Source organism: Malania oleifera, chromosome 1 (assembly GCF_029873635.1).
Source record: "Malania oleifera isolate guangnan ecotype guangnan chromosome 1, ASM2987363v1, whole genome shotgun sequence".
Classification (NCBI taxonomy): Eukaryota; Viridiplantae; Streptophyta; class Magnoliopsida; order Santalales; family Ximeniaceae; genus Malania; species Malania oleifera.
The window spans coordinates 148,044,502-148,072,131 of NC_080417.1; the positions used below are offsets into that span (position 1 = coordinate 148,044,502).

The following is a 27,630-nucleotide window of genomic DNA, read 5'->3' on the forward strand; positions in this document are numbered from 1 at the left end:
AATGCAGAGAGAGCATGAAAAGCTCAGAGAGAGCTGAGAGGAAGAAGGGAGGAAGAGAGAGAGAGAAAATTGTAATATTTTCCGGCGAATTAATGAATACTTGGTGTGTGCTCCATGGACGTAGGTCGTTATTGACCGAACCACGTTAAAATCTTGGTGTCACTTTGATGTAGATGCTCACAAGTTCCTAACCACTTTGACTCATTAGATTAACAATTTTGTCTTATAAAAAATAGGGCGAAAGAAAAGACGGAAATCGCCGGTTGGGTTGGTCCAACCAAGAAAGGCATGGGACTCTTTGGGCATTGTTTGGAATTTCATACGCTATTTTGATTTTATCAACCTTCCCTAAAATTTGACAAAAAGACAATGAGCTCTCTTAAGATTTCAAAAATTTTAAGAATCTCTCATAAGATTTCAAAAATCACAAGGACCTCTCCTATAAGATTTGTCAAAAAGATACAAACATTTCCTTATGTTTTATAAAAAGATAAATTTTATTAGGGAATATCTGTGTCCTTTTGGCAATACTCATTAGAAGTCTATGACATTTTGAAACTTCGGGAGCGATATATATCATTTTTGACAAATTTCAAGAGATGTCTTGAAACCTTAAAAAAGACCTCTAACTATTTTTTTGAAAAACTTTAGGATAGCGGAGTGTCTAAAAAATATAATTAAAGCCCAAATTATGGTTAGAAGTTAAAATTTCCCTTAATACACATGTGGATTGTGACCATTATCCTCGTGGTTATATGCACTTTTAGTGGCTAATGGGGCAATTATTATATTGTGTAGATCCAAATTTTGGAAGTAAGGACGTACCCGTGAGGTCCACACTTCATTGTCAATAGCGGCACCGCGTGTCCAATAAGGGGATTCCACGTGTAAAGAGTAGGTAAAGCCACGTGGGAGCACCCTCGGATACCATTTTGCCACTCCTAAAAAAAATAATAGAAGTCGTCATGTCATGTGTGGTGCCGCATGCACAAACAAACGAGTTGCCGAAATGTATAACAAAACAAATCACCGCCCTCACTTTCCGCGCGTGCCCACCCTAATTTTTGCATAAGCATTTAAATTAACAGAGGGTGAATTCTCCAATCAATTAAAAAATAAATATGATAAATATAATAAAAATAAATAAAATAAAATATTTTAATTAAAAAAACTAGTTAAGTTATTTTTATTTTTTTTCTTTTTCTACTAAATCCACAAATGAAAGTGATTTTTTAAAATTTCTTATCAAATTTTAGAATTTAAAAAATGACTTTAAAAAAATCTACTAATTATTATGTAATCAAATGTATTGATGAGTCGTTAAATATAAATATTTTCAAGATCTAAACCCTGTATTAATATTCAAGATTGAGTATTAATCAATGGTGATGATAGATATCAACAATTATTTTTCTTAACAAAACTTAAACTCATTAAGGTGTAATTCAAAACGACACCGTCTACTGCACACGGACTACAATACGCACCAAAAATGAAACTGTAAAGATTAAGAAGAGATACGTTGACCGTCAGTTGTATACGAAATACACACACCCGCTTTGTATTCTATATTTCTAATCTCTTTTTATTTTTTTTATTTATAAATGTAAACACAAAGGGGAAACATGTGACGCGTCGTTTTCTCAGGCAAATCGCTGAAGCGTTCTCGACTTGTACTTTTCCCACTCTCACACACTCATCACGAATCTCTCGCTCATGGCCGAATCTCGCCGGAGACGATGAAGATTTCGAGCAGAGCTGAGCTCCCGACGGTCGTATTTTCCAAAGCTCTGAGCGTGGTTCCGGACTCAGATCTCCTCAACAAGAGGAAGCCGTCTCGCCGGAAAGTCAAAAACCCTAGTTTCTCCGGCCACGGCGTCCGCCTGAGGAGGGACGGAGCCCCGTCGGGGAGGAGGAGCCGACCTGAGACCCCTCTGTTGACGTGGAAGTACGATGACAGAGAGAAGGATGCGTCCGCAAAGGAGGAGGACGACGACAAGGAAGTGAAGAAGTTACCGGAATGCCGTCGGAAAATTCGTCAGAAAGTGAGGAGACGCCCGGAGGTGACTGTCTCGGCGAGGAAGCTTGCAGCCGGGCTCTGGAGGTTGAGGCCGCCGGAGATTTATCCCGACGGCGGTGGTAGAGGGAAGAGCGGGGATCGGTTAGGGTTTCAGGTAGTTTTCATTTACTTATGTGGTCGCAAGATCTGTAGTTTAATTGCCCTGTGAATGTGAATAAATGTGCGATTCTTTGTCACCGCATATAAATTAAATCTGAACGCTATTGATTTATTAATACCTGCGTTTTTTCCTAGTTTAAAACTTTGATTAGCAGGAATTATGCCTATTAGATTTTTCATTCCCTGGGTTGTATAGACTTATTCTTTTATGGGAAAAGAGTTCATTGAGGGAACTGTGATGGACTGCTTTTGAATACTTGATCTTCCTAGACTGCAGTTTGCTAGGGCTCATTGCTCAAATTGATCATCAATGTGTGTTGCTTTTTATTTTATTTGACGTCTCTATAGGAAATATGATTAAGCGGGATCACATATTGTCTTGATTGGATATTTTTTATTGGGAATTTTCATGGTTCTTTGATACTTCCTTTTTATAACTAGAAGTCTATGTGCATCTATTTACTGCATTGAAATGGAGTTGTTTGTGATGGAGCTTCAATTGGTAGGCCTTTTTTCGAAGCTATCAGTGGAGATGTGCTGTGGATTTTTTAAAATTTGATTTTTATGTCATTGGTCTGTTCTTTCATGCAGTCCAGTCTGAGCAACATGGGGATGTTGGCGTATCATCACAATAGTCGAGCATATAACTCTGAGGCAAAGGATCTGATACGAAGCTCGCATTCCTTATCTGGGCCAAAAAATGGATTTCTCTATAAGGTACAATACATTTCTTCCGGTCTTCAATTTACCCATAATCAGTTTTGCCTAATCAGGTGGTTTGGGGAAACTCTAAGGTTGGAATTGAAGTAAACCTACCATCTTCTGCCTATTTATCAGCCTCACATGCCAGCCTTTTTGTTAGGTCTAGGCTTTTGCATCTGTGACCTACCTCGAAAGTAGGAAACTCCCAGATGTACCATTTAGGGCATTGTCTTTTCGCAAGACTGAACTTAGTTAGAATGCTTCTAACTGTTAGGTTTACCAAATTAAAAACTGTAGCTGCTTATTGAAATGTGTGGTGACCAAGAATTGTGGGTTAGTGTGTTCTAATGAAGAGTGAGCAGTTCCTTTCATTCCACTTGTGTATCTTTGATTTTGCTATAGCACTGTGTAATAATTGGTTAAACAACTTCATTTTTTTAATAGTGAATGAACCATTGCCATGTCGATACATAAACTGGAATTGGAGTGGGCTTGTCATCTTGTGTAGCATCATCCTAAAAGGAATCCTTGTCTTTAGTTGTGTTCACTCTTCTGAAAATGCGCCTTCATTATTGCACATATTTCTCTTCCCTTTTATATTTATTTATCTAATTCTGGATTATCTTTCCAATTCCACAGCTTGAACCGTCACTTCAGATTCCCAACTCTGCGATGGAGGGAGCAACAAAGTGGGACCCTGTCTGCTCAAAATCAACAGATGAGGTTCCTCGGTTTTATAGCCACATTAAGCTTCTTGACCAACAAGTAGGTGCTGTTTCAGTGATTTCTGCACTTGAATCAGAACTTGAGCAGGCTCATGCTCGCATTCAAGAGCTGGAGACCGAGCGGCGGTTGTCAAAAAAGAAATTTGAGCACTTTGTAAGGAAACTCAGTGAGGAAAGGGCCTCATGGCGTAGCAGAGAGCATGAGAAAATTCGTGCAGTAATTGATGATGTTAAAGCTGACTTGAGCCGAGAAAGGAAAAATCGCCAACGGATTGAATTGGTTAACTCCAAGTTGGTCAGTGAGCTGGCTGATGTGAAGTTATCAGCCAAGCGATTTGTGCAAGACTATGAAAAAGAGAGAAAGGCCAGAGAGTTGATAGAGGAAGTATGTGATGAGCTAGCAAAGGAAATTGGAGAAGACAAAGCAGAAATCGAAGGATTAAAGAGGGAATCAATGAAGCTCCGGGAGGAGGTGGAAGAGGAGAGGAAGATGTTGCAGATGGCTGAGGTATGGCGGGAAGAACGTGTTCAAATGAAGCTGGTTGATGTGAAGGTGGCTGTGGATGAGAAGTATACTCAAATGAACAAACTTGTAGAAGCTCTGAAGAATTTTCTCAGGTCAAGAAACGCAAGCCCTGACGGCAAGGAAATGAGAGAAGCAGAGTTACTTTTGCGAGCTGCTGCGTCTGTGAATGTTAAAGATATCAGGGAGTTTGCTTATGAACCCCCAAATCCAGATGACATTTTTGCTGTTTTTGAAGATGTTAATTGCGGTGAACACAATGAGAGGGAGATTGAAACATGTGCTGCGCACAGTCCTGCCAGCCATGATTCCAAAATTCACACAGTGAGTCCTGAAGTTAATGTGCTTAACAACAACAGCAGTCAGAGGCATTCAAAGGCCTTTATGCATCAAAATGGTGATATTGAAGAAGAAGAAGACGAAGAAGAAGAAGAAGAAGAAGAAGAAGAAGAGAGTGGGTGGGAAACCGTGAGTCATCCTGAGGATCGGGGCTCAAGCTACTCACCTGATGGGAGTGATCTGTCTGCTAACAAGGTCCGTCGAATCAGCAATGTGTCAAGGAGTGGAACAGAATGGGAAGAAAATGTTGGTGAGGAAACACCTGTTACTGAAATCAGTGAAGTTTGCTCAGTACCAACCAGGCAGTTGAAGAAGTCATCCATCTCAAGGTTCTGGAAATCATGCCCAAATAATGGTGACTATAAGATAATTACAGTTGAGGGAGTTAAAGGCAGGCTCTCAAATGGTAGGAGTTCCAATGGGAGCATTGTCTCTCCAGATCGAGGCTCAGATAAAGGAGGGCTTAGCCCCTCAGATTTCATGGGGCGTTGGAGTTCACCTGACTCGGCAAATCCTCACGTGAATCGGGTGATGAAAGGGTGCATTGAGTGGCCCCGTAATATGCAGAAGAGCAGCCTGAAATCAAAATTATTGGAGGCAAGGATGGAAAGTCAAAAGATCCAATTACGACAAGTTCTTAAACAGAAGATATAGACAAGTGGGTTCCTGATTGCTGCCAGCCTTCTTCGTCCGAAAACCAAATGGAAATCAATAGCACTTCACCAACAAGGAAAGGAATCCATGTTCCATTTGGTTAACTGAACAAGCAAAGGTTGGTGTGAAACATGTCAATGAATGCACGTGATCCGTCTTCATGGACTCGCTCATTTTTCAGCCTTAAATTACCCTGGTAAGATCTTCACGCCGCACCTTCCGCAACTTCCCATGAATAATACCATATCATCAAAGAGGGCCTGGTGGTTGCAGCCTGCTTGCTCCATTAGTTGTAGCATTTCTTATGCAAGTGATGTACAAGATCAAACTATATCCCATTGTACCATTTGCCCAAATTTAATGACAAAATCCTGCGCAAGAAATCTGTTTCTTCTGACCTAAATCAAGACCATACCATTCTTCTGGGTCTCATAAATTTTCGTTGAAATGCATCTCTTTTATTTTTCAAGATGTTTGCTGGCCAGAGGATTTCTTCTGTACAACTTGAGGCCTTGAGGGATCAAACGACCCAGGGAGGATGAAATCTAAACAAAGTATATATATATATATAGGGTAGATAGTAGAGACCACCTTAGGGAGAAATTATAATTTGCCCCTCTGATGGGGTCAGTCATCTAAGATAGTCTTGTATGTGGGGGAAGTCAATGTTTGGGAAATAAGATCAATTATCTTAGGGGGTTGTCTGTAAGACACATTTATGTGTTTCGCAAGTCCGAATTTGGGTCGTAGGGTGTGGGATTATCTACTACTTAAAGTTCATGCCATCACATACTACTTTAAATTTCAATTTTACTTTTAACATTACAATGATGCTAGGTTCAAATGCCACAATTTCTGTTGTTTCTATGAAGCTCTCTCCAACCACACCGGTAAAGAGCATTTTATTTTTAAAAATAAATTTTCTATTATTTGTTCTTCTATATCAAATACTATTTAAAAATAGAAAACTGTTCAAATGCAATTAAAAATTAAGAAAAAAAAAATCAAAAGTATATAATTCAATTGAACATCAAAAAGGATTATAAAATTCAATTTTTATTCATTAGTTTAATATATATATATATATATACACACACACACACACACATATTTATGAAGTATCTTTCATTCCTTCTCTTCATAACCAAACGTTATAAAAAGATCTTTTAGATTTTCTTTTTCTTTGGTGTTCTTCAGTTTGGAACAAGACCAGTTAAAAAAGTCTACAATTTAACTAAAAATTTTGTTTTTTCAGAGATTATTAACATTTACTTTTTAATTTATTTTAATCATATCACAATAAAGTTTCATTTTTAATATTACTTAACAACGTAAAGATAAAATATAATTTAGAACATGAATGGCAACCAAAATAATTTTAAAAAAAAAAAAAAATCTTGAAAGCACAAAACCAAACACCACCAGTAATTCAAATTCAGCAAATGATGGGATTAACAGTGCAAGTAATTTACTGTGCCAGAGAAGTGAAGCTGCTAGAGTGGACAACTAGTGCCAACAACCATCCCTAGCAACTCAACTTACGGACGCTGCATCAAACGCGATGCAGAGTAGAAGCCAAACAGCAACCAATCTCACATCTCTTCTTCTGATAGTACTAACAATTCATCCACGAGAATTCACAAATAAAAGGCAAAAATAAACATTCAATTGCTATAACACAACATTCTACAACAGAAGTTCCCCATCTTATGCCACTTTTATTGGATCTTCAGCAATCCCAATCAGGTAAATTATTGACCAAGCTGCAGGACTCGGTGAACTAGGTCTCGACTCTAGAGTAGTTCACTGAAAGAATATGGGTCTATTTCGGGTCTGTTTCACAAGGTTAATTCCTCTCATCTATACTCTTGAAAGTTGACATGCCCCGTCGCTTGTGCATGCTCCACAGCCTCCTGCATATTCACAATCCAATTCAATCTCAGGAGTGATCTGCTGAAAGTTCAGCACCAGAGCATAGTTTTCGAAGACAGAAAGAGCAAAAAGCTAGCATAATGACTTGATGAGAGAGAACCTTCTGGCCAATAACTCCAATTTGGCACACCCCGCACCGCAAAGTGAAGTTGGCGGTGTCAGTAAACCTTCTTTTACTGACAAGGCAGGAGAGAATGGAATTAGAACATGATCATGATCATACAGGATCATTTTATGATTTACTAAGAGATTCTGCAATCAAGACCAAAAGAATTAAAAGAGCAATAAAAGGACTCTCAAGAAGGCTGTTGATAAACTCATCAAAAAAACAGTGCCTCGGAATGTTCTGATTAAATAAATAGACAACAAAAATCTAGGATATAAAATTTTCAATTCATTGGTCAGCTTCTCTTCCCATTCTCACAAAGTTGGTATGAAGGTATGGGCAAAACCGTTCACAGATCTCTTCAGTGTTCAGTGATAGTGCAAATAGTTTGTCATGCATGAGCAAACCACGAATAAAAAATAAGATCTAGCATTTGAAAACTTGACTTCTTAACATACTGTATTTTGAAATTTTGGTTGTGAAATCACAGCAACAAAGGACTGATAACAATATATAATGGGTATGTCTGCATCTATAATAAACCACCTTAAAGAAAGAGGCAATCCACCTCTAAGACCTTAACCATGAACATTTCACTAGTCTTACTTTTAAGCATGCTCATATTTTGTACTTGCAGTTGGAGTTGGGACTTATTAGTCATTACTTATAGTATTTACAAAATTATATCTCATGAATTGGATCCTCTGTAAGACCTCAAGCAATACCTTTGTTGTTCCTTAACAAGATTAAGGGCAAGCCTATCAATGGACCCCAGGGTCCTGTCTCTTTGTACTGTAAATATTGTCTGATCAAATGCCTCTGGAGCTCCTTCACTGGGCGTTACCTATTGATGCAATTATGAAAAATAACCACCAAATAAGTTGGAAATGAAAGTAAACAGCAGATCTACAAACGAGGAATTAGAGAACAGAGAGTTCAATTATGCAAGAACGGCACATTATCATATAGATAATTTTACCACTGACCCCTGCATGCTACAGTGTACATATCAACATTTGATTAACAGTTTACTTGGCACAAATTTATCCAATTGGGTTTTGTTTCTTCTTTTGAATGAATATGAGATTGGTCCTCAAGACAGTTTTAGCGGATTACTTTTGCAAAGGAATTCTACCATGAGTGAACCAGACAAAACCTAGAAATACATATTGGCTAAAGCCCTTCGCACAAACAATAAAAGTCTCTTTCCATCTATTAACACTTCTTTGATTGCCATAACAAAATGTTGCCCACAAAAAAATGAAATGGAATAAAAAAAAAATAGAATGGATGAAGAAGCACCATACAGCTAAAGCATCATAATGGAGCCCATCGTAAATCAGCATGACTCTTTCATCATAGCTCTTGTTCTGTTGAATGGAATCCAAGGAAAGGATAAAAGTCATCATGCTGAGGTTAACAAAAATCAAATGTGCAAAAAGCTCACTAATGTTAATTTAATAAAACATGACTAATGCTAACCAAATGTGCAAAAAGCTCACTAATGTTAATTTAATAAAACATGACTAATGCTAACCTGACCGTACAAATCACATCGTGCAGTCTGGATATCATATGCAGCAATTTCACGTCCATAATAATCTGCCAATATTGAAAGCTCAATGGCACCTTCACAGCAAAAACATGTGTAAAGTTAGCTTAAGCGCCAAAGGTGTAATCTATCAAGACCAGGTAACAGCAGTGAAACACTGAAATTTCATGCCAATCACATCAAAACATGAAATCAACATGTTGCCCAACAACATTTTTGTATAACTACCAAAAAGCTAAGCACTTGTCAAGCATTTGAAACCCAACAATTTACTAAGAAAATCATCTAAATGAGGCCTTTATGTTGTAAGAGTCCAATTCAGGTCTCATAGTTGGGTATTGTAAGGCAACTAATATTATACAAAAAAAATAAGTGCATAGACAACTAGACACGAAACCATGCTCTCCAGTTTTTTATTTGCATTAACGATCCATTTGATTGCAAGGAGAGAATACAAGCAACAAGCACATCAATTATGCAAACAGACCATTAAAATGCATCAGAACTTTTGTTTGAGCTTATTTGAAAATATAGAGACTTGCAAACATAAATAAGAATCTAGGCTTGCTCCTAATGGTGCTTCCAACACTAGACACTCAAACAGCCCCTTAATTTGATTGCAGCTTAAACTATTTATATGCTAATTTGATTGCAGCTTAAACTCTTTATATGCCTTTTAAAGGCCATCTCGTAACTCTTTGCAAACTTCATGTTGTAATTTGTGTTCCCCAATAAACGCCACCTAAAAAGTATAAAAGAATCAAATAATCTCACACAGAGTTTGCTAATCTTGGCTACAATGATTGCTAAGGAGTTTAAGCTGCAATCAAATTAAGGGGCTGTTTGAGTGTCTAGTATAGTTTCTATTTATGTTTTCGTCACAAAGAAAAAGGTGGCAACAACTCGTTTATCTGCATCATTAGTTTTCAGTTTTGGTTATTTGATTTCTTCTATTGTGAGAACAACTACAGCTAAATATTTTTAGGGTCTGTTTAGTTGTAGAAAATAATATTCATTCTCTTTTTAGTTTTCCAAAGAATCACAAGAAAGACTGCTTCTTTTTCAGTTTTGTAACATTTGTGTAAAAAAACTGTAAATTGATAAAAAGTTTTGGAAAATAGTCTTATTTTCCACTTTAATTTTTCCCAACAATTACATAAATGCCCCTTGTTTTCCAATTTTCTAAATTTGTATAGGTAAGTTGGAAAACACCTTTCACGGTTTTCTAGATCTAATTTCTTAGATAAGTTCTGGAAATTTTTTTAAAAAGGTGTCATTTTTGTAATTATTTGGAAATCTAGAAATGGAAAATGAAAATTGTTTTCCACAACTAAACAAACCATTTATTTTCTTCCTTTTATCACAATCCTGGAAAATTGAAAAATAAGATACCATTTTTTAAATTCTTTAGAAAACTAAAAATGGGGGGAAAAAAATTTGTTTCCTTAGCTAGACATGTCCTTAGGTTTTCTATTTTCAATCGTCGTGGTAACATTTTACCATAGTACTTTGGTATCTATAATCACTTACATGTATTAAATCATTATGTCCATGATTTTTTTAATGAAAAATTCAAAATTGAATTTCCATGTGAATTTAAAATAAAATTGAATAAAATATCCCTAAATTTTCTAATTTTTTTTTTTTAAAAAATAATAACAATCCAAATAATATTTTCACCAATTTTCAACATTCATATACAATAGCATTATTCTTGGAATACTAAAAATGAGTTGGAAATATAATATTTAAGTAAAATAATTATAATTAATTTCTATTTTTATTACAGTAATTACTAATTAGCATATTTTACTTTGTATTCTGCAATTTCAATGTTCAGTCATATTTATCAATTGTCATTTGATCCAAGGAAAAAAAATGAAAATGCATTCAGTTAAGGTTTAAGTTTGTTATATTTATTAGAAATTAATAAAACAGATGGGCAGTTATTTAGTTTATGTTTCGCTTTCTTAATTTTTGACAATGATAACAACCAGCCCCTGCAAACCAATAAAAACTACATAAAAATCATAGCATAAGTAGCACCCAATACAAATGAACAAGTAACATATACATGCTAAACATATTGAGGGCGAGCCTGAGCAAATTGCAAGGGTGTTACATTCAAATTTGAAGATCATAGGTTCAAATCAAGGAAAGAGCCTCTTCAGTTGTGAAGGTAAGGCTGTGTACATCATGAACTCTCCAGCCCTGGTATGGTGTGGGAGCCTTGTGTAGAAGGTCTTGCATTTTTTTAGGCCCACCTAAACATGCATTCCCATCCTTCCTATATGAGCAGCTCAGGGCATGAGTATCCTATGGTCCTAAAAATGCAAGCTCTAGGGAGAGTGATTTGATTTATGTCACCCTCCTACATACTCCAAAAATTTTCAAACTGAATCTTTTCAAATGAACAACTTCAAGTATGTACTTTTACGGGGTTAATCTCAGAATTCATGAGTTTTGTCCTCTATGGCCACCCATCCTAGACTAGGCTATAAGCCAGCACAACTCCATTGGCCCAGTAATCACCCAAACTGCAGAAAAAAGGACGATGGGAGAAGGGGAGAGGGGCTCAATGTTGCTCATGATTACAAGGCAGGACTCCATCCAATGAGTGGGGTGTCTTTGTCGCTGCATTAGTTGCACTTCCACACTCTAGTTTCATACCAAAAACTCAAGAACGTCGCAAATCACAATAGCTTTCAAAAATGACAATGTATCAAATCCCTTTCAGTTAAAACACATATCAAGATTTAAACCCCCAAAGAACCCCACATGGCAGTACAATTCAGTATGACCAACCTGCTTTTTATAATTAGAGGGAAAGGTAGAACCATGCAAGAAAGCACCATTAAGCAGTGATTGCCACTACATAAAATGCAAGGCTAGACATGCAGAACTCAGTACAAGCATCACTTTGGCTAATGCATACTCTGTCAACCATGATCCTTTGACCCAGTATTGGGTATAGGAATGAAGCAACTAGACTATTATGTCCAGCGATTGCAAGTTCATATTAAATGTCTTTAATTTATCGTATAGAAATCCAGTAATGCCCTTATCAGGAGAGCAATTAAGTTCAAACTCACCTCCCCATTTCTCTGAGTCAAGAATCCAAACACAATATTCTTCATTTGGTTTCCCAAGGAAAGCTTCAGAATATTTTGTTGGATCACTAGTCACTATTGCAGCAATAACCTTCAACAGGACAAAACATAACAAAAAGTTCAGAAATATACGGTAGGAAAAATAATAATTAAAAAAACCCACAAAAAGCCATTAACGCATTGTATAATTTGTACCTCTGTGGTAATGAAATGTTAAGTATGACTACATTGACATGCCGTCTGTGCCAATATTGATGTTATGACTTAATGACATTTTTAAAAGATGCAAACAAAAGATGCAAAGAAGAAATATAAGGGTGAAGAATAAAAAGGATCACATAAAAATCTTTAATCCATTGTATGAGTACCGTGTTATGCCTTGGGGCTCCTTTTTTTATATATTTATAAGAAATAAAAAAAGTGTGCTTCAAAAACACTGAGTGGTGCTAACCCAGGAACAAACAAAAGATGAAAAGCTATACGATCAGCGATTAAAAAGAAAATCAATCCAAGTATACAGGTCGTGAACAAAAATTTCCAGGACTCCAAGAAAATAAAGCATAGCAGAACCATTCAGGTATTGAATAGGCAGCTCCATCCTTCAAAAGCTCTTTTATTTCGCTCCATAGATAAGCACAAAACAACAAAGGGAAGCAAGGTTCCATATCCTCTTCGAGTTCCTATCTCTGCCTCTGATCTTCCAATCAACCATCACCACTACTCTTTTCCAAAGTTGTTCCCTTTGAATATAGCATCCCAGGTGGCCTCCCAGCAAAGAAATAATTTTTTTTGTGGATAGAAGTATGCTTGCCTCTATTGATCATATGGCTGTAATTTTTGACTGAGAACTCCAACTCTTTCCACCTTTCCATCTGAATGAATCTAATGCTAGGATCAGGTTCCAAATTTCTTCAATTTCTCAATCATGCAAGTCCCTTCTAAAGTGTAAATTCCAGATAGTCCCATTCTCCTCCTGAGAACATATTTAGTGACCAGAGCATCTTTGCTTCTCAAGCTGTTGAATGCAGCAGGGAAATAATTTTTTACTGAATCATCTTCATAGCACTTGTCCAGCCAAATTCTAATTCTATTGCCATTGCCAACTGAAAAACCAATGTATTTGGAGGATTCCTGAACTCCACCAATTGTACCTTTCCCCAGCCCCAACCCCCACCCCCACCCATGCAGAGTGTTCGCTGCATGCACAAACTGACCCCCTCTCAGAGTCCCAAATTTATCATAGATGACTAGGGGTATAAATGAGTCAAACCAGCTCGCTCGCTAGCGCACCCCCCGCACCCCCCCCCCCCCCCCCCCGCCCCAACCACACACCAAAAGATGGCCCTCACACAAGCTATCATTTTCTGTGACAAATCTCCACAACCATTTGCCAAGCAAAGCCAGATGGAAAATTTGCAATTTCTTCAAACCCAGATGATGCTTCTTGACCTCATTAACATTAATCCACAGGAAATCCCCCTGAATTTTCTCAAGCTTTCTGCCTGCTCAAGGAGGGATAGTAGAAAAAAAAAAAAGGAAATGCAGTATTTTGAGAGGTTGGCAAGAGTGCTTTTCAAAAGAGAGAGCCTGACACTGTCAGGAAGATATTCCCCCCCCCCCCAAAAAAAAAATCCAGCAAGCTTTTTTTTGAATATCCAAAATACTGTCCCACAAAGCCCTATTTTTAAATTTTCTTCCTATAGTCCCAAGCATGGTCTTAAATTTCCACAAAATTGTCGAAATTTCCGGTTTCTGTCACCCTCGAAATCGAAATGGCAGCCAATTTCCATCTTGCATAATTTCCATCGAAATCTCCAGGAATCATCCCGAAATTTATCGAAATCTCGAAATTTCAGCGAAACTTGTCAAAATTTTAACCATACAATGAAATTTCCTTGAAATTAAAATAAGAGAATTAGGAGTGCAGCGAAATTTCTCTCTTAATTTATTTTATTTATTTTTATCAAAACAAAATATTATTACAAATGCTTTTGAAATTATATGAAAAAATAAACTTACAGCAGCATTTTATTTAACCATTTATGTCTAAACTATCATTATTTGTATAATAAATAATATTTAAATAATTTATGAATTTCATTTGTATTAGTTGAAAATGTTTACTGTACATTATCTTACAAATATGTTTGATACACATACTGTATTACAACTTTTCCACCTCATACACAACATAGATGTATTTAACTTATAATATATTAGTCCTAAAACTTACATGATTATGTTTGTTAACCATTTCTAAAGTTTCACAAATAATTCAATTTCCGTTATTTTTTAAAATCGAAATCGAAATTTAAGACCTTGGTCCCAAGTAGATAGGTGGAAGTTCCCCAGCCAAACAACCAAGGTTAGCAACAAGGCAGTTCAAGCTTCTTATTTCCACAGGGTGGTCTAACTCTTCTTGACATTCACCATAAAGCCCAAGAGCCTTCAAACCATTAAAATTATGCCTCCTAATGAACAAAATTGCTTTTTCTTCTGCACTACCCAGAAAAAACTGGAGTTATTGGAAAAGAAAAGATTGGACATTTTTTTTTACTAGAAAAATAGATTGCATACATTCAATCTTGTGTTGTTTGAAAGACTGACATTAAAGCCTCTAAGAAAGCCCCTTACATAGTCTTCTTAAGCAACCAAGTCAGAACTTCCATAATCAAAATGAAGAGATGGGGGGGGGGGGGGGGGAATGGGTCACCTTGCATGGCTCCTCTGGAGCTAAGGAACCCTTGATACATCCATTGATAATAACAGAAAAGTGGAAAAAAGAGATAACATAATTTGATCCATTGCCTCCATTTTGCTCCAAAATCCATTCTTTCAAGACTATTAAAAAAATCCCAGCATGTGACCGAAGGCCTTCTCATATGAGACCTGATCACCTGGGTCAGCCTTTTTCAATCTGGACACAAATTTGTTAGCCACCCGCACTGCATCAAGAAATTTGATTCCCAAGCACAAAGGCATTCGTATATAGCCTTCCCAATGAACATCTCAACCCTAAGTACAAGAATCTTAGCTTTGGGGCTTGTAAACACCTCTTATCAGGGTGACTGTTATAAAGTCCTCGGTATTATTTGCCCTTCCTTTTTTCTTGGGATTAAAACAACAAAGGTGGCATTGAGACTCTTCTCAAAGCTTCCATGCTCAAAGAACTGTTTCAAAGTTGACAGTATCTCATTTTTTTTAAAAATATCCCAGCAAGATTTAAAAATTTCCATTCTTTCCATCTGGACCAGGGTTGTTTTTTTCCCCATTGGCAATAATTAAGCACAGCAAGAACTTCCTCTTCAGGTGTTGAACACAAATTTTTTAAATAAATCAAACGCCAAATTGTAAAAATTTGTTCATAAATGGGATCGACATGGCATAAAAAGACTGGTACATTGCAGAAGAAATTGTATATGAAATAACTCATAATCAACGCATCAATATACTGCATGGCAATATGATATTGCCTAAAACAAAAGACAAGAAAAAATAAAGAATTAAAAAAAATGTGGGTAAAGGCAATTGTAACTGCCTATGCATATGTTGGCCTAAGTGCCTAACTAGACTTTTCAATCTTGTTTTGATGACAATAAATGAAAGATATTTTAACATGTGTTGTTAAGTGACTTTATTTTAGGATTAAGTAAAACAACACTCATGATCATGAAAGCAAGTTGGAAATCAAAGTCAATCAAGTGAAAGCTTCTCGGAATATTGAAGCAATAAAAGACAAATAAAGAGCTTAAAGGCTAAGTAGGACTTGAAGTAAAGCTGAACCTCAAGAGACTTGAAGACTTAGAACTAAATGAGTTCATGCTTATAAAGATATTTGTAAGTACTTCAATCCAATACTATTTAGATATATGAAGCTCTTTAGGATCAAAAGACTTCAAGACCATCTCTTGAAAAACCCTTGAAAATGATTTTGAAAAAGTTGTATTTAAGTTTTTCAAAATAAACTAGAGTTTAAAAATAAAAAATGAAAATATTTGAAAAAGAATGGTCTGTCTAGCCGACTGACAAACATAATGAATGAAAAACCTGTCCAGCCGACTGACCATTTTTGAACTGGGATTAGTCAGCCAAATGACTCCCTGGTCTGTCCAGTCGACTGACTATTTTGAATATAGTTGAGTCAGCCAACTGCCAATTTATCAGAATTAATTTTTTGAGACAAAATGTTGTCAGCTGACTAACTAGAACAAAAATGACCTAGTTGAGTGATTAAGCCGACTAACTCTACGGAGATTTTGAATTTTGAACTATACGAGAAATTTTTCAAAATTAATTCTATGATTTAATATCTTTTGAAAAGTTATCTAAATACTTCATGTCAACTTGTTAAATGAGGAAACTTTTCTTTAAGAAGTCTATAAATACCTCTCTTGCTCAATGAAAAAACACACAAAAAAGCAATACCAGCATTCAACGTTTATACTCTCCTAAATCCATACGTGCTCACACTTTTGTTGGGAGAACTCTACGAAATTGTTGATTGATCAAAAGCCTTGGTTTTGATTTGCAACTACGTTTTTCTCTATCTATAAGAAAGAACCTTTGGTGACATCTAAATCTTGAGCTTCGTATTTTCTATTTAGTATTTGCTTTGAAGTATATTAAGATCTCTAACTTGTACAAATTTGCTCTGTTTTGAGAGTGTTCTTGTACGCAGAGTTTATCTTGTATTCTTGTAGATTGTGACGATTCCAAGATTGTTGGATCGTTGGCTAAGCGAGGGGATATTGTTTAGAGAGGTGTTGCCCTAACCTATTTGAAGGAGTGACCGAGTGAGGGGATATCACTTGGAGAGGCGGGCTCTAGCCTACTGAAGGAGTGTGTAAACGGTGTTGTTCCGCTCAGCAAAGGAATTGGTTTTAGTGAATCCTTTGGTGGTTTGCCAAAGGCGAGGACATAAGCTGGGTATAAGCCGAACCTCGTAAAAACCGTGGTCTCACTCTCTCTTTCCTTTGCTATTTATTTTTAGTATATATATAAATTGCGTGGATGTTTTAAATTCTTTAATCATAAATACTACGTGGATTTGATATTACGTAAACTTAAGCTTAATTTGTTTTTGGAATTGCCGAAACCGAAAGGGAGTATGTTGGTTGATCCACTCTTTGCGGAAACCGTAAGGGAGTATTTTGATTGGTGAAACACTCAAAGATTCTTAAAACTAAAAGTTTATTTAATGTCTAAGCTTTTGGAAAGAGTATTGGATTGCACCTCATTTTAAGAAAGCAAATTCATTAACTACAGGGCTGTAAACAAACACAAGCTGAATCTTCTATCTTAGTTTGGATATTGTGGTTGATTGGAAAATTGATTGGTTTGATTGATTGATTGGTAACTTGTTTGTTTAAATACTTGTGTTGTGGTTGTGGATTGAAAGTATTTATTGTGTATTTGAATAAATCAACAAGAAGTAAATAATTCATTAAAAGAAGAAAAAGAAGTTAAGGATTCTTGAAAAGAATTAAAAGAAAATTTTTAAATCCAATTCACCCCCCCTCTTGGGACTACAACTTAGTCTTCAATATATAATCATATTTTCACAAAGGAAGAAATTTCATCAAGAGAGATGAGAAATAAAAAGCTGAGGACAAGAAATCCGCAAAAAAGAGAACAACTGAGACTTAATAAATGTAGCAAAGAAAAGGTTTAGCCAAATTGGGGAAAGAGGCAATGTGGGGTATTAGATTGAGAAACTGCCCATGACTCCACCCCTTCTCATCCTTAAATATGAATTCATGCAAAACCAAGACAAGGGGAGACAGCCTGAAGCAGGACCTCATGGCTAGTAAGTGAAGAGAGAGAGAGAGAGAGAGAAAAGGCAAGACACAAAGAAGGTTATTGCTAAGGAAAATAAAGGAAGGCTATAAAATGTATGGTAACTTATTTCTTTTCTAACTTATCTATTCTACAATGGGGTATCTCTCTTCTCAAGTTTCTCTCCGATATAACCTATGATAGTTTGACTCAACAAACACAAACTTATTGAAGATTGGATGAATCTGAGACTGGAATGCCATTTCCCTCGAACAAGGTCATCGGGTTTTGAATAAAAGAGGTTTTGGAGTAGTGGAAATCTAAGAACCTTAGGGCCAACATTTTCGTTACACTATTTCTTTTATTTTTTTTTAATGATTGGGAACCTGGGAAAGAACGAGATAGATCTTGACAATATGACTTTCTATATCCACTTATTTTTCAAGAGTTGGCCGGGGTCCTTCAGACCCTTACCTCCTTGTGGGGCTGAACTGACCATGCCTGCCATAGCTACCATTGTTTGGTTTGTGGTATAAAATTAACGTCATAATGGAATCAAAACTGGAACAAATCGAGACTGGAACAGAATCAACATTGGAATACCATTACTGCGCTTGGATACTTGCATGAAATGACTATGGGAATGAAATGAAAGATAAGCTATTTTCCAAAATTACCTTTTAAAAATCAAAATTTTGTTTTGATTACTGGAAACGGAATAGAATCAGACAGAGAGAGAGAGAGAGCAGGAGATCCAATGGAGAGAGGTGAGAGGGAGGCTAAGTGTGGGAAGAAAGGGAGTGCTCTGGTGGAGAGAGATGGTGAATCGAGGAGAGATGGCAGCTTGCAACTGAAGCAAGAGAGAGGGAAAGCAGGAGATCTGGCAGCAGAAAAGTGGTGGCGACGGGAGCTACATAGCTAGTGGTGGAGCGCTCCAGTGGAGAGAGGTGGCCAACAAAGGAGAGATGGCAATGGTGGTTCACAGCTGAGAACGAGAGAGAGAGAGAGAGAGAGAGAGAGAGAGAGCAGGAGATCTGGCCAGCAGAAGTGCAGTAATGTTGGGAGCCACAGAGCCAGCAGCAGCGCGGCAGCAATGGGAGCTTGCTGTGCTTGAATGAAAGGGAGAGAGGGGGGTTCCTGATGTGTTTGAACAGAAGGGGAATTACCAGGCTTGGTTCTGGAAAAGGAGTAAAATTTTAAATTATGGGTGGATGTTAAGGGAAATGGGTTGATTCCATGGAATGAAAATGGATTCCAGACCATTTGAGCAGGAATCACAATTCCCCCAAATGATGGAATCAGTATTGCAAGCAGAATTGTATTCTGGCCATGATTCTGCAAACCAAATGCATGAATGCAATTCGATTCCTGAAACTTGATTCCATTCCTGATCTGATTCCACAAACCAAATGGCAGGTTAAAGACTTATCTCTTCTAAATTAAAAGAGTTTTCCTGATGTAAAATAAATTAGTCTCTGACTCAAAATTAAAAAGTGGGTGTCAAACCTGGACCCAAAATCAACTAAATTAGAGTCTCTAACCCAACATTAAAATGTTAGTATTGATTATTGAACCCAAACTCAAATTTAACTAAATTAGAGTCTGTGAGTCTGCATCTTAAAATGTAAGCATTGAACCCAAACCCAAAATTCAGCTAAAATAGAGTCTCAAATTTTACATTAAAATGTGGGAGATGGACCCAGTCCAAATTAAAGTTTTTTACTCTAAATATTTATGGGTTTAAACCACAATTAATAAATTAAATTAAATTAGATTATATGATTCAAATTAAATAGGATGCTAAACCCAATCCAAAATTAAATTAAAACAGAATTTCTAACTACCATAATTCAATTAAAATAGAATCTTAGACTCTAAACTAAGTCATGAGTTTTAAGCCCAATCACAGAAACTATTTAAATGTAAGTCTTTGACTCATTGAAATTCCTCAAATCAAAATTTCACAAACAAACTTGTGGTGTAATAAATATTTTTTGTCTTCAACTCCTTTTAATAAAATGACTTTTGAACTATGTTTGACTTGATCTCACTAAGGGTACATAGGCAACTCATTCCTAAATGGGTGGTAGTGAGAAATATCTAATTCAAAATAATTCAAATTTTATAAATATGGCCTGCCTGATCTGTATTGGAGGGTATGTAGGCAGCCTAATTTCTAAATGTTAGGTGCAGCCTCATTTAAAACAAATACTCCAACTTTAAAATAGCTAGCATGCCAAATTAGAATCAAAAGATATACCCTTCTATCAAGGGATTGTAATGATGAATTGGGAAAACCACGTTAATGAAACCTGTATTAAAAATAGTACAGGTGAAATTATGTTAAGCAAAGAGTAATAACTATAAATCATACTATTGTCAAACTATTCTTTTTTCCTTGCTTAGCATGCAAAAGGTCTTGCCAGGATCTATCTTCTGTTTGATTGTGGAGAAATCCATTCCATCAAGGCGAGTCTCCTATAATAGTCTATTGTGGAAGTGTTCATCAACAATAGCACTCAATATACAATCCTCTTCGATGCAGCTGACCCCATTAATGCAAATACTCTTGATGTAAATTCATCTACTGTGAGAATGGGCACTCCTATGGAGAGATCTAGTTTTATTGACCCCTTAGACCAGCTAATGAGCTGGGAACTTTTGCCTCCAATTGAATGATAAGTCTACAAACTTTGCCTATCAGATTGTCCCTATGAGCTCTTTCCTCCATTGAGAGGGAGCTCTGTCCTTCACCGAGCAGCTCTTCAATTTGATTTTTCAATTGGGTCAACTTCACTTTAACTTTCTCAAAACATCCCATTCCATTTCTTCAGATCACCCCCAAGAAAAATTTTCAGCTTTTTGCCAAGCAGCAGCTATGGTTAACTTCAACAAAATAAGACGACCACCATGATCTCACTAAATTAAACCATCATCTTTGAGCCACATGTTTTTGAATTGGAAATATGTGGCTCGCCAATAAAGGTTGGATAGACAAAGCAAAAGAATGGAAGACTTCAACCACATGCCATACAGATCCACAATCATGCAAAACTGGGCCCTTAAACAAAATAAGAGCTCCACCATGCTTTCAATAAGTCAAAAAAAAAATCATCTTTGAGTGACATTTTTTATTGAAAAAAATGTCACTCAAAGAAGAAGGTTTGATGGGCATAGCAGAAGAATGGGGAAGACTTCTACCACAAGAAATACATCCATAATCATGGAAAATGGGGAGTAACCTTGGTGATTTGGGGAGACACTCCTGTAGAATACTGAGAAATAAACCCTCCCAATCAACATAGATCCGGTAAAAGAAAGTGACTTCTCTGTTGTTTTGCCAGGTGAAGTTTCTCCCTGTAACGCTGGATCAATCAAGTTATGCATATCAATAAAAATCCACCATGGAAGATTCCACTTGCCCCTAAAAATTTTCAAGTCCTCCCAGAAATCTCACCTGCCTCTGTCATTCCCTAAATAACCCATTCCACGAGAAGTAGGCAGCAAATTTACACCTATAGCAAAGGGAATTCATGTCAAATTTGCAAAATTTGGGGGTCAAATCCGCAATGTATTGAGACCAAATTTTTGCGAATAAGCCAAATATTAAGCACCACATGTACATTCGCAATCCAGCTGTCATTGAATCACTACCCACTAGCTCCAAGCCTCCAAAGTTTGTTGCCAAGGAAAATTGAGACACATAATGTGTTAGCCCCGAAGTTTTTTTAACTAAGTTTTGATGATAACAAACTCCTTGGACTATGACTTGAGTTTGAGTTGTGGTTCAATAGGTTTTCAAGTCATTAGAGTTAGAAGATTTGGAGAGCATGAAGAACTTCAATTTGTCTTTTTGAATAAGTTATTATCTCAATCTCTAACATTATCTGCTTAAACTCCATGCTTTTTATCATCTTATAATACAAAGAAACCTTGTTTTAAACCTCAAATTTATTGAAAAAGTATTTAGGTTTTAAAAAGGAATTCAAAATGAAGAAGGGCTACTTCGTGCAAAGTGCTAAATGACAGGACAACCAAATGTGGCAAAAAGGTCAAACACATGATAGGTCGACTGATCTGTGCAAACTTCATTTTTTTTTTTGGGATAAACAAATAATTGTATTAGAAGAGAGAACAATGCATATCAGAAAATGAAACAGAGAACAGGAAAAAGGAAAGAAAAATAACAGGGAGAATAAGAAATCCTCCCTTTACATCAATAGAAACTAGTTACACAAATCAACATCATAAACCAAAAAAAAACTCAATGAAGCACAGCCAACCAGTCCGGTTGCAGGTCTTCCAAAGAAACATGACGAAGAAAGCCATTTGCCAACACCCACAGCAACACAAGGTAAATCACTCTACTCCAAAGCAAACTGTTGGCAATAGCCTTACCTTTGAAGATTCTAGCGTTCCTCTCCAGCCAAACACACCAAATAATAGCCATCCAGTGTGTCACCAAAAAGCATTCCCATTCTTTCCTTTGCCAAAACCCCTAAATGTAATTAGTACAAAACACCTTCAGTGTGGTGGGCAAGCCCAAATCTCACCAGATATACAAATTATTTATTCCAAACAGCCAAAGGGAAGGGACACAAAGAAAAAGATATGAGCAAGTCTCTCCACTCCTTAAACAAAGGATACAAACATCAGGTGACACTTGACCAGGCCTTATTAGGCCTTCCCTTCTGAAGCAAATCACTGATGTTGATTCTTTCAAGTATTGCACTCCAAATAAAGCTTCTACTTTTTAGGCTTTCTCTTTTGTGTCAATGGCAATATAACGGCTAGTGACAGGTTGTCCAGTCCAAGGGATACTTTGCCAAGCCCAAGGGTTAGGTTGATGGATCGAGGTCAAGCAATCAGAGCACTTGATAAATTATAATGAGCAAAAACATGCTCATTTGACCCCAAAGTCTATATCTATGCCCTCTAAGACCAACAGAACATCAAAGAGACTGTTTCTAACAGTTAATCTTATTACCCTCAATATCTCTCTAATATGTTGATTTGCACATCTTCTTTCAAAGAGATAAAATACCAGAACTATAAAATACCAGAACTTTTGTGACATATTTTGATATTGTTACTCGGAAGTTTGTCTATTCACATCTGATCTTTCAATTTGAATAAACCTATTCTTGTGAGGATCTTATTTGTTGTTGTGTTCTTGCCTCAGTCAAAGCAAAGAGTTCTGATTTGTGTCCTTGCCTCTGTGAAAGCAAGGGGTAGTAAGTTCTTGATGATAGTGGAAACTAAGAGAGTGGAAATAGGCTTGGGGAAGCCAAACCACTATGAAGAGTTTGCATTGCTCTTCTCCATACTCTCTTTATTTTCTTTCATATTGCATGGATTAGTTCATTTCCATTTGATTTGATCCTAATTATAATTACACCAATCCACGCCCCATCCACCCACCCCCCCAACCTCCCAAAGTTGCATATGGATAACATATAGAGGCAATGCTCTTATCAGCAAGCCAAAGGTAGTTGGGACAAGCGTTTAATCAAATATTAACTTATACAGATACAGATACATATATAATTTTGATCCAAAATAATTAAAATATTGAAACATAAAAAGAAATATATTTTACACACACACACATCAATATGATACATAAAATGAAGAAATACACACGTATTTATTGCACAATATAATAATAAAATGGAACTTACATATAAATATTAAAATATAAAATATATTATCATATTATACACGCTCTGGATGCACTCTTACTAAGTCCCTACCACGCTTTCTCCACTACTACAACTTTAAGTCTAGCACCCACATGACAAGTTGGTAACCAAGATCACCATAGCCCATAAACAACTGAGGCACCCATTTTACCCTTTCAGAGATTTTCAGTTATCTAACTCAGAGACGAAATCACAGATCCAGAGAACTGTATTTTCATTCAGCGCAAATATGCCAGATGTAGCCCCTCACACATTGAACAACATTAAAAACCCCTGTGGTGATCATTGATATGATTAGGTCAAAGGTCCTCTAATCTCCCTGGAGAACTCTCTCCCCTCTCTCTTCTTGTCATTCTCACCCCCCATTCATTGGGTGATCTCCTTTATGACTCACAACCATTCCTATCATCCTATGTCTTGCCAAAACCAACTTTAGCTCATCTATTCAAATAGAAAGCCCAAACTAAAACAACGAAGATATAAAAAGAACACCATCATTTACTGTCTAAGGATTCAAACACTTTTTGTGCACCATGTAATCTATTCATTTAGCATAATATTTAAAAAAACAGTTAGTCAGGCACAATACTGAACTGAATAAAGACATCCACAATTCACAACTACTGAATGCATGAGAACAAACAGATATTTCAACTCCGAGCAAATCACACCTGAACTCATGTCATATTTTTCAAGCAAATCCAGATCAATGCCACCTACCACCAAGTCAATTCAGCCCTCACTGACTTCTGTCATTATCAATAGAACTTGCTTTCAGGAGTTAACTTCTACAATACTGAAGACATTGTTCTGGCCTATCCCCTCACCACCGCTTTATAGTTCATTTTTAGACTAAACAAACCAGGCACATCACAGTTTTTTATCCATGACCCAAGCCACTTTCCTATATAACTATTGTTTTAAGTATACAAAAAATATGGCAATGCTAGTCAACTTTTTAAAACAAAATATAGATTTTTATTCATGTTTTCCTTCAGTGATGGACACAAATTCTTCAAAACTGTTGAAGAATTTTCTTTCATTAAGAGAACTAAAGAAGATAGCCCTCATGATGATCAGTGTTGACAACCATCCTTCTGGGGAGCAAAATTATGTTTAGGTAGGATTTAGAGCCATTAGTGCAGTTTTTTCAATAACTTATCTACATCTTTCAATATTCTTATGCAGATTGGGGTATTTTTAGTTTCAATGCCAATTTCTAGAGGTATCCACTTACTTTCCTTCATCTTTTTCTTTCTTTACTTCCCATTTTTGCTCTAATAAAATTACACTTGCTTTCAATTCTTGTTTTTTCTTCTTGCTTCTTCCATGAATTTTAAGCTAAAAAATCAAAACAAATTGCAGAAGAACATTCACGTTGTGGATCATACACTGTATATCATGCATTTATGCAACATTACTAGATCTGTTAAGCTACAAAGAAATTATATGACTGATAAATAATTATGAAAAATGAAGGAAAATCTTTGAAACATGTCAAACTTGAGTTTACATTTGTCTCTGATACTCGAATGTCATCAGGTGCTTAATCCTGAATATACAGTTCAGCATACCAACAATGCCTTCAAGAATTATAAATACACACTAGTGTGCTCCACAGCTCCTAAAATGTGCCATTTCATTTAAAACTTTAAACTAACTCAAAAGTTTCAGGAAAAAAAAAAAATGGGAGTTGATTGTGAAAATGCACAAGGGAGTGCATATAATTAAAAAACAACATCAACCATAAGGGAATTACCTTTCTATAATAGTATACGTATTGGAAACAGATATGAAATAATAAACTATAACCTGTCTCAACTCAGGGCCTTTGTGTTTGTCATGGTCCATAACATACCTACAAATAAACAAACAAAGAGAAAAAAAAACAGAGGAAAAAATACACAAGTTCACTCCACTAAAACAAAGGAAGAAATATAAGGTTTATGTGTCAAAAATTTACCCAACAGCATTGAAGAGGCAACTGTTGTCTGAAGGAATGACCCTCCTGACTACTGAACCTTCCATGTCACAACCAATTATGCACCTGAAAGCAAACCCAAACACAAACACGTTTGCTGATTCAAAGTTCTAATAGTGGAGTGCATAGAACTCCAGAAAATCCATCATCCACCCAACAATATATTGTAATATCACAATCCGGAACAGCAGCCCTGTGAGTGAATGACGACCTAAAGAGAAATAGATATAACTATAGGAAGTAAACACAAAACAAGACGCAATTACGCTTGAAAAAGTATTAAACAAATAAAACCCAGCTGACAATTTTGAAACTGGGGGAAGGGAAACAGCAATAACTGCTAGAAATTTTCAAATGGACCCCCAATTCATTGCAACTTTGTTCTCATCAATATCCAAATTTCACAGAAGGGGAAAAAAACACCAATCAAAATCAAATTACATACCGAACAACCCAAATCGTAAAGATATCGACGGGGACAAAGGCGTTTGTATACCTACAAACGAAAACAGAATCAAAAGCGATAGAATAAAGGGCAATTCTAGAGATAAATTGTTTATTTAAAAAAAAATATTTAAATACCCAATACAGTGTACAATATAGGAAACGTCCAATGAAACTCTCAGATCTAATTGGTGCAGGATAAAACAGATTCAAATCAGAAAAAAGGATATGGGGGCAATAGATGATGAACAAGTAATATATATATATATATGAAAAATAGAGAACTTTATTTTGAGAAGGGATTCGTGAAATCTTACTAGGGAAATGTGTTGGCGAGCTCAGAGGGTGTCTGGCACTGGCATCTGTGCGTGCTGTGAGATGAGGTTTGAGATTTGGGGTGGGGGGCAGAAGTCAGACCGATGATGTGGTATAAATTATATATTATACGACTTATTTTGTATAAATTATATATTATATGACTTATATAAAATAAAAATAATAAAATTTAAAAACTTGTCTCTATATAATCAAGTTAAGTGAGTTATAAATCAAGTCCAAACAGTTGACAAGTAAATTTGATTCTCTTGTACCTGTGATCTAGGTTTTCTTTATTTGTGTGTATGCATATAAGTGTATAAAAGAATTAAAAGTTCATTTACGTCATGAAGTAGGAGAAGTAAGAGTATGCATTTCGAGAAATCCTACTATATATAAAATGATAAAGAAGTTAGAGTTTGTTTAGTTGTTACAAATTATTTTTATTAATTTTATTGTTAATTTTTAAGAAATTACAAAAAGTTAGTTTATTTTTTAATTTTGTAACATTTGTGTAAAAAAAATGAGAAAATAAATAAATTTGACACCATTTACATGTAGAAAATAATTATTTTATTTTATTTTTAAATAATTACAAAATTTTCACTTTATTTTTAAATTTTCTAGATTTGTATAAAAAAAATTTTAAAATGTCTTTCTATTATTTTCTAGATTTTGCATTTTTTATATAATGTTTTAAAAAATTAGAAAACAATGTGCATGTAATAATATAGAAATCTAGAAATAAAAAATAAGAATTATTTTCCATAGCTTAGTCTTTTAATTTTCTTCCATTCTAAATCTTGAAATTTTAAAAAATGTATTGACTAAAGAACCCGTAGTTATGAGTAATGAAAAATAAACAAAGTAATCATATAAGAAATTTGACGCAATAGTAGTTGACGGTGATAGACATGTGTCTAAGTAACATCAACATAGTTAAGCATATATATTGATACAAGCCAAACTTAATTTGCTTAAATTATCATGAATAATTGTTGAATTAACAAACTTAGTCAAAGATTTAACATTTATGTAATGGGATAACATGTAAATGTTGTGAAGGCATTTCTTTTAAATAAAAAATCAAGGAACAAATATTACCCTAAATTGAAGGAGCAAAACTAATAATTCTTAATAAATTCCTTCAGGTATTGTTGGAAACTTGAGTTCCAAGATTTGAATTTGGGTTTATGTGGAATTAGAAAAACACACAAAATAATTATTTTATACTACATTTTGTTCAAATCCAAATTCAAGCCTTAAATTTCTTACTCCCAAATGTAGATAAGTTGGTCCAACCTTCTAACATTGATCATGAAAAGGGCATGAATGATCATACTTAAAATAAACACTAGTTTCAATGCTTCTAATCCCAGTTTGAAACATTTTAACAATTAAGTACTTATTATAAAAATATTTAAACTAAATACTTTTTCAATAAGTAGTATTTGGTTTACAACTTAAATAAGTACTTATTTTAAAAAGTATTTTCTAAAACTATTTTTTTTAAAAGAAAAATAAGTATTTATCAAAAAAATATTTTTCTAAAAAAAAAGTGCTTGTATAAATAGTCTCAAACTACTTTAAT

The 27,630-nt window shown here is 35.6% G+C and overlaps 2 protein-coding genes across 5 annotated transcripts; one reads left to right on the top strand and one right to left on the bottom strand.

Annotated features, from left to right (window-relative positions):
• The first annotated feature begins 1,597 nt into the window (after window positions 1–1,597).
• LOC131150524 (uncharacterized protein At5g41620-like) lies at window positions 1,598–5,525 on the top strand. Its single transcript, XM_058101289.1, has 3 exons — window positions 1,598–2,174; window positions 2,771–2,896; window positions 3,521–5,525. Exons 1-3 carry the CDS (start codon window positions 1,740–1,742, stop codon window positions 5,120–5,122), a joined length of 2,163 nt encoding a protein of 720 aa, XP_057957272.1. The 5' UTR covers window positions 1,598–1,739; the 3' UTR covers window positions 5,123–5,525.
• A 1,022-nt stretch (window positions 5,526–6,547) lies between these two features.
• On the bottom strand, window positions 6,548–26,181 carry LOC131150531 (OVARIAN TUMOR DOMAIN-containing deubiquitinating enzyme 2). Of its 4 annotated transcripts, XM_058101323.1 has the most exons (11): window positions 26,042–26,132; window positions 25,863–25,908; window positions 25,726–25,776; window positions 25,263–25,346; window positions 25,112–25,157; window positions 11,805–11,913; window positions 8,698–8,789; window positions 8,468–8,530; window positions 7,886–8,004; window positions 7,155–7,230; window positions 6,548–7,035 (listed from the first exon to the last, which is right to left on the bottom strand). In XM_058101323.1, the coding sequence occupies exons 4-11, from the start codon at window positions 25,325–25,327 to the stop codon at window positions 6,979–6,981; spliced, it is 627 nt and encodes a 208-aa protein (XP_057957306.1). In that variant the 5' UTR covers window positions 25,328–25,346; window positions 25,726–25,776; window positions 25,863–25,908; window positions 26,042–26,132; the 3' UTR covers window positions 6,548–6,978. The 4 variants fall into 4 exon arrangements, with proteins under 4 accessions (XP_057957306.1, XP_057957296.1, XP_057957283.1 ...); XM_058101313.1 differs by lacking the exon at window positions 25,863–25,908 and having other exon boundaries at window positions 26,042–26,181; XM_058101300.1 differs by having other exon boundaries at window positions 6,548–7,230.
• Between the last annotated feature and the right edge of the window lie 1,449 nt (window positions 26,182–27,630).

Coding starts and splice junctions, on each gene's coding strand:
- LOC131150524 (XM_058101289.1), top strand. CDS start 1,740: ATGAAGATTTCGAGCAGAGCTGAGCTCCCGACGGTCGTATTTTCCAAA. Junction 2,175..2,770: donor GGGATCGGTTAGGGTTTCAG/GTAGTTTTCATT, acceptor TCTTTCATGCAG/TCCAGTCTGAGCAACATGGG. Junction 2,897..3,520: donor AAAATGGATTTCTCTATAAG/GTACAATACATT, acceptor CCAATTCCACAG/CTTGAACCGTCACTTCAGAT.
- LOC131150531 (XM_058101308.1), bottom strand. CDS start 25,327: ATGGAAGGTTCAGTAGTCAGGAGGGTCATTCCTTCAGACAACAGTTGC. Junction 25,158..25,262: donor TGCCTCTTCAATGCTGTTGG/GTAAATTTTTGA, acceptor GTTTATTTGTAG/GTATGTTATGGACCATGACA. Junction 7,231..7,885: donor CTTGTTAAGGAACAACAAAG/GTATTGCTTGAG, acceptor CTGCCTTGTCAG/TAAAAGAAGGTTTACTGACA.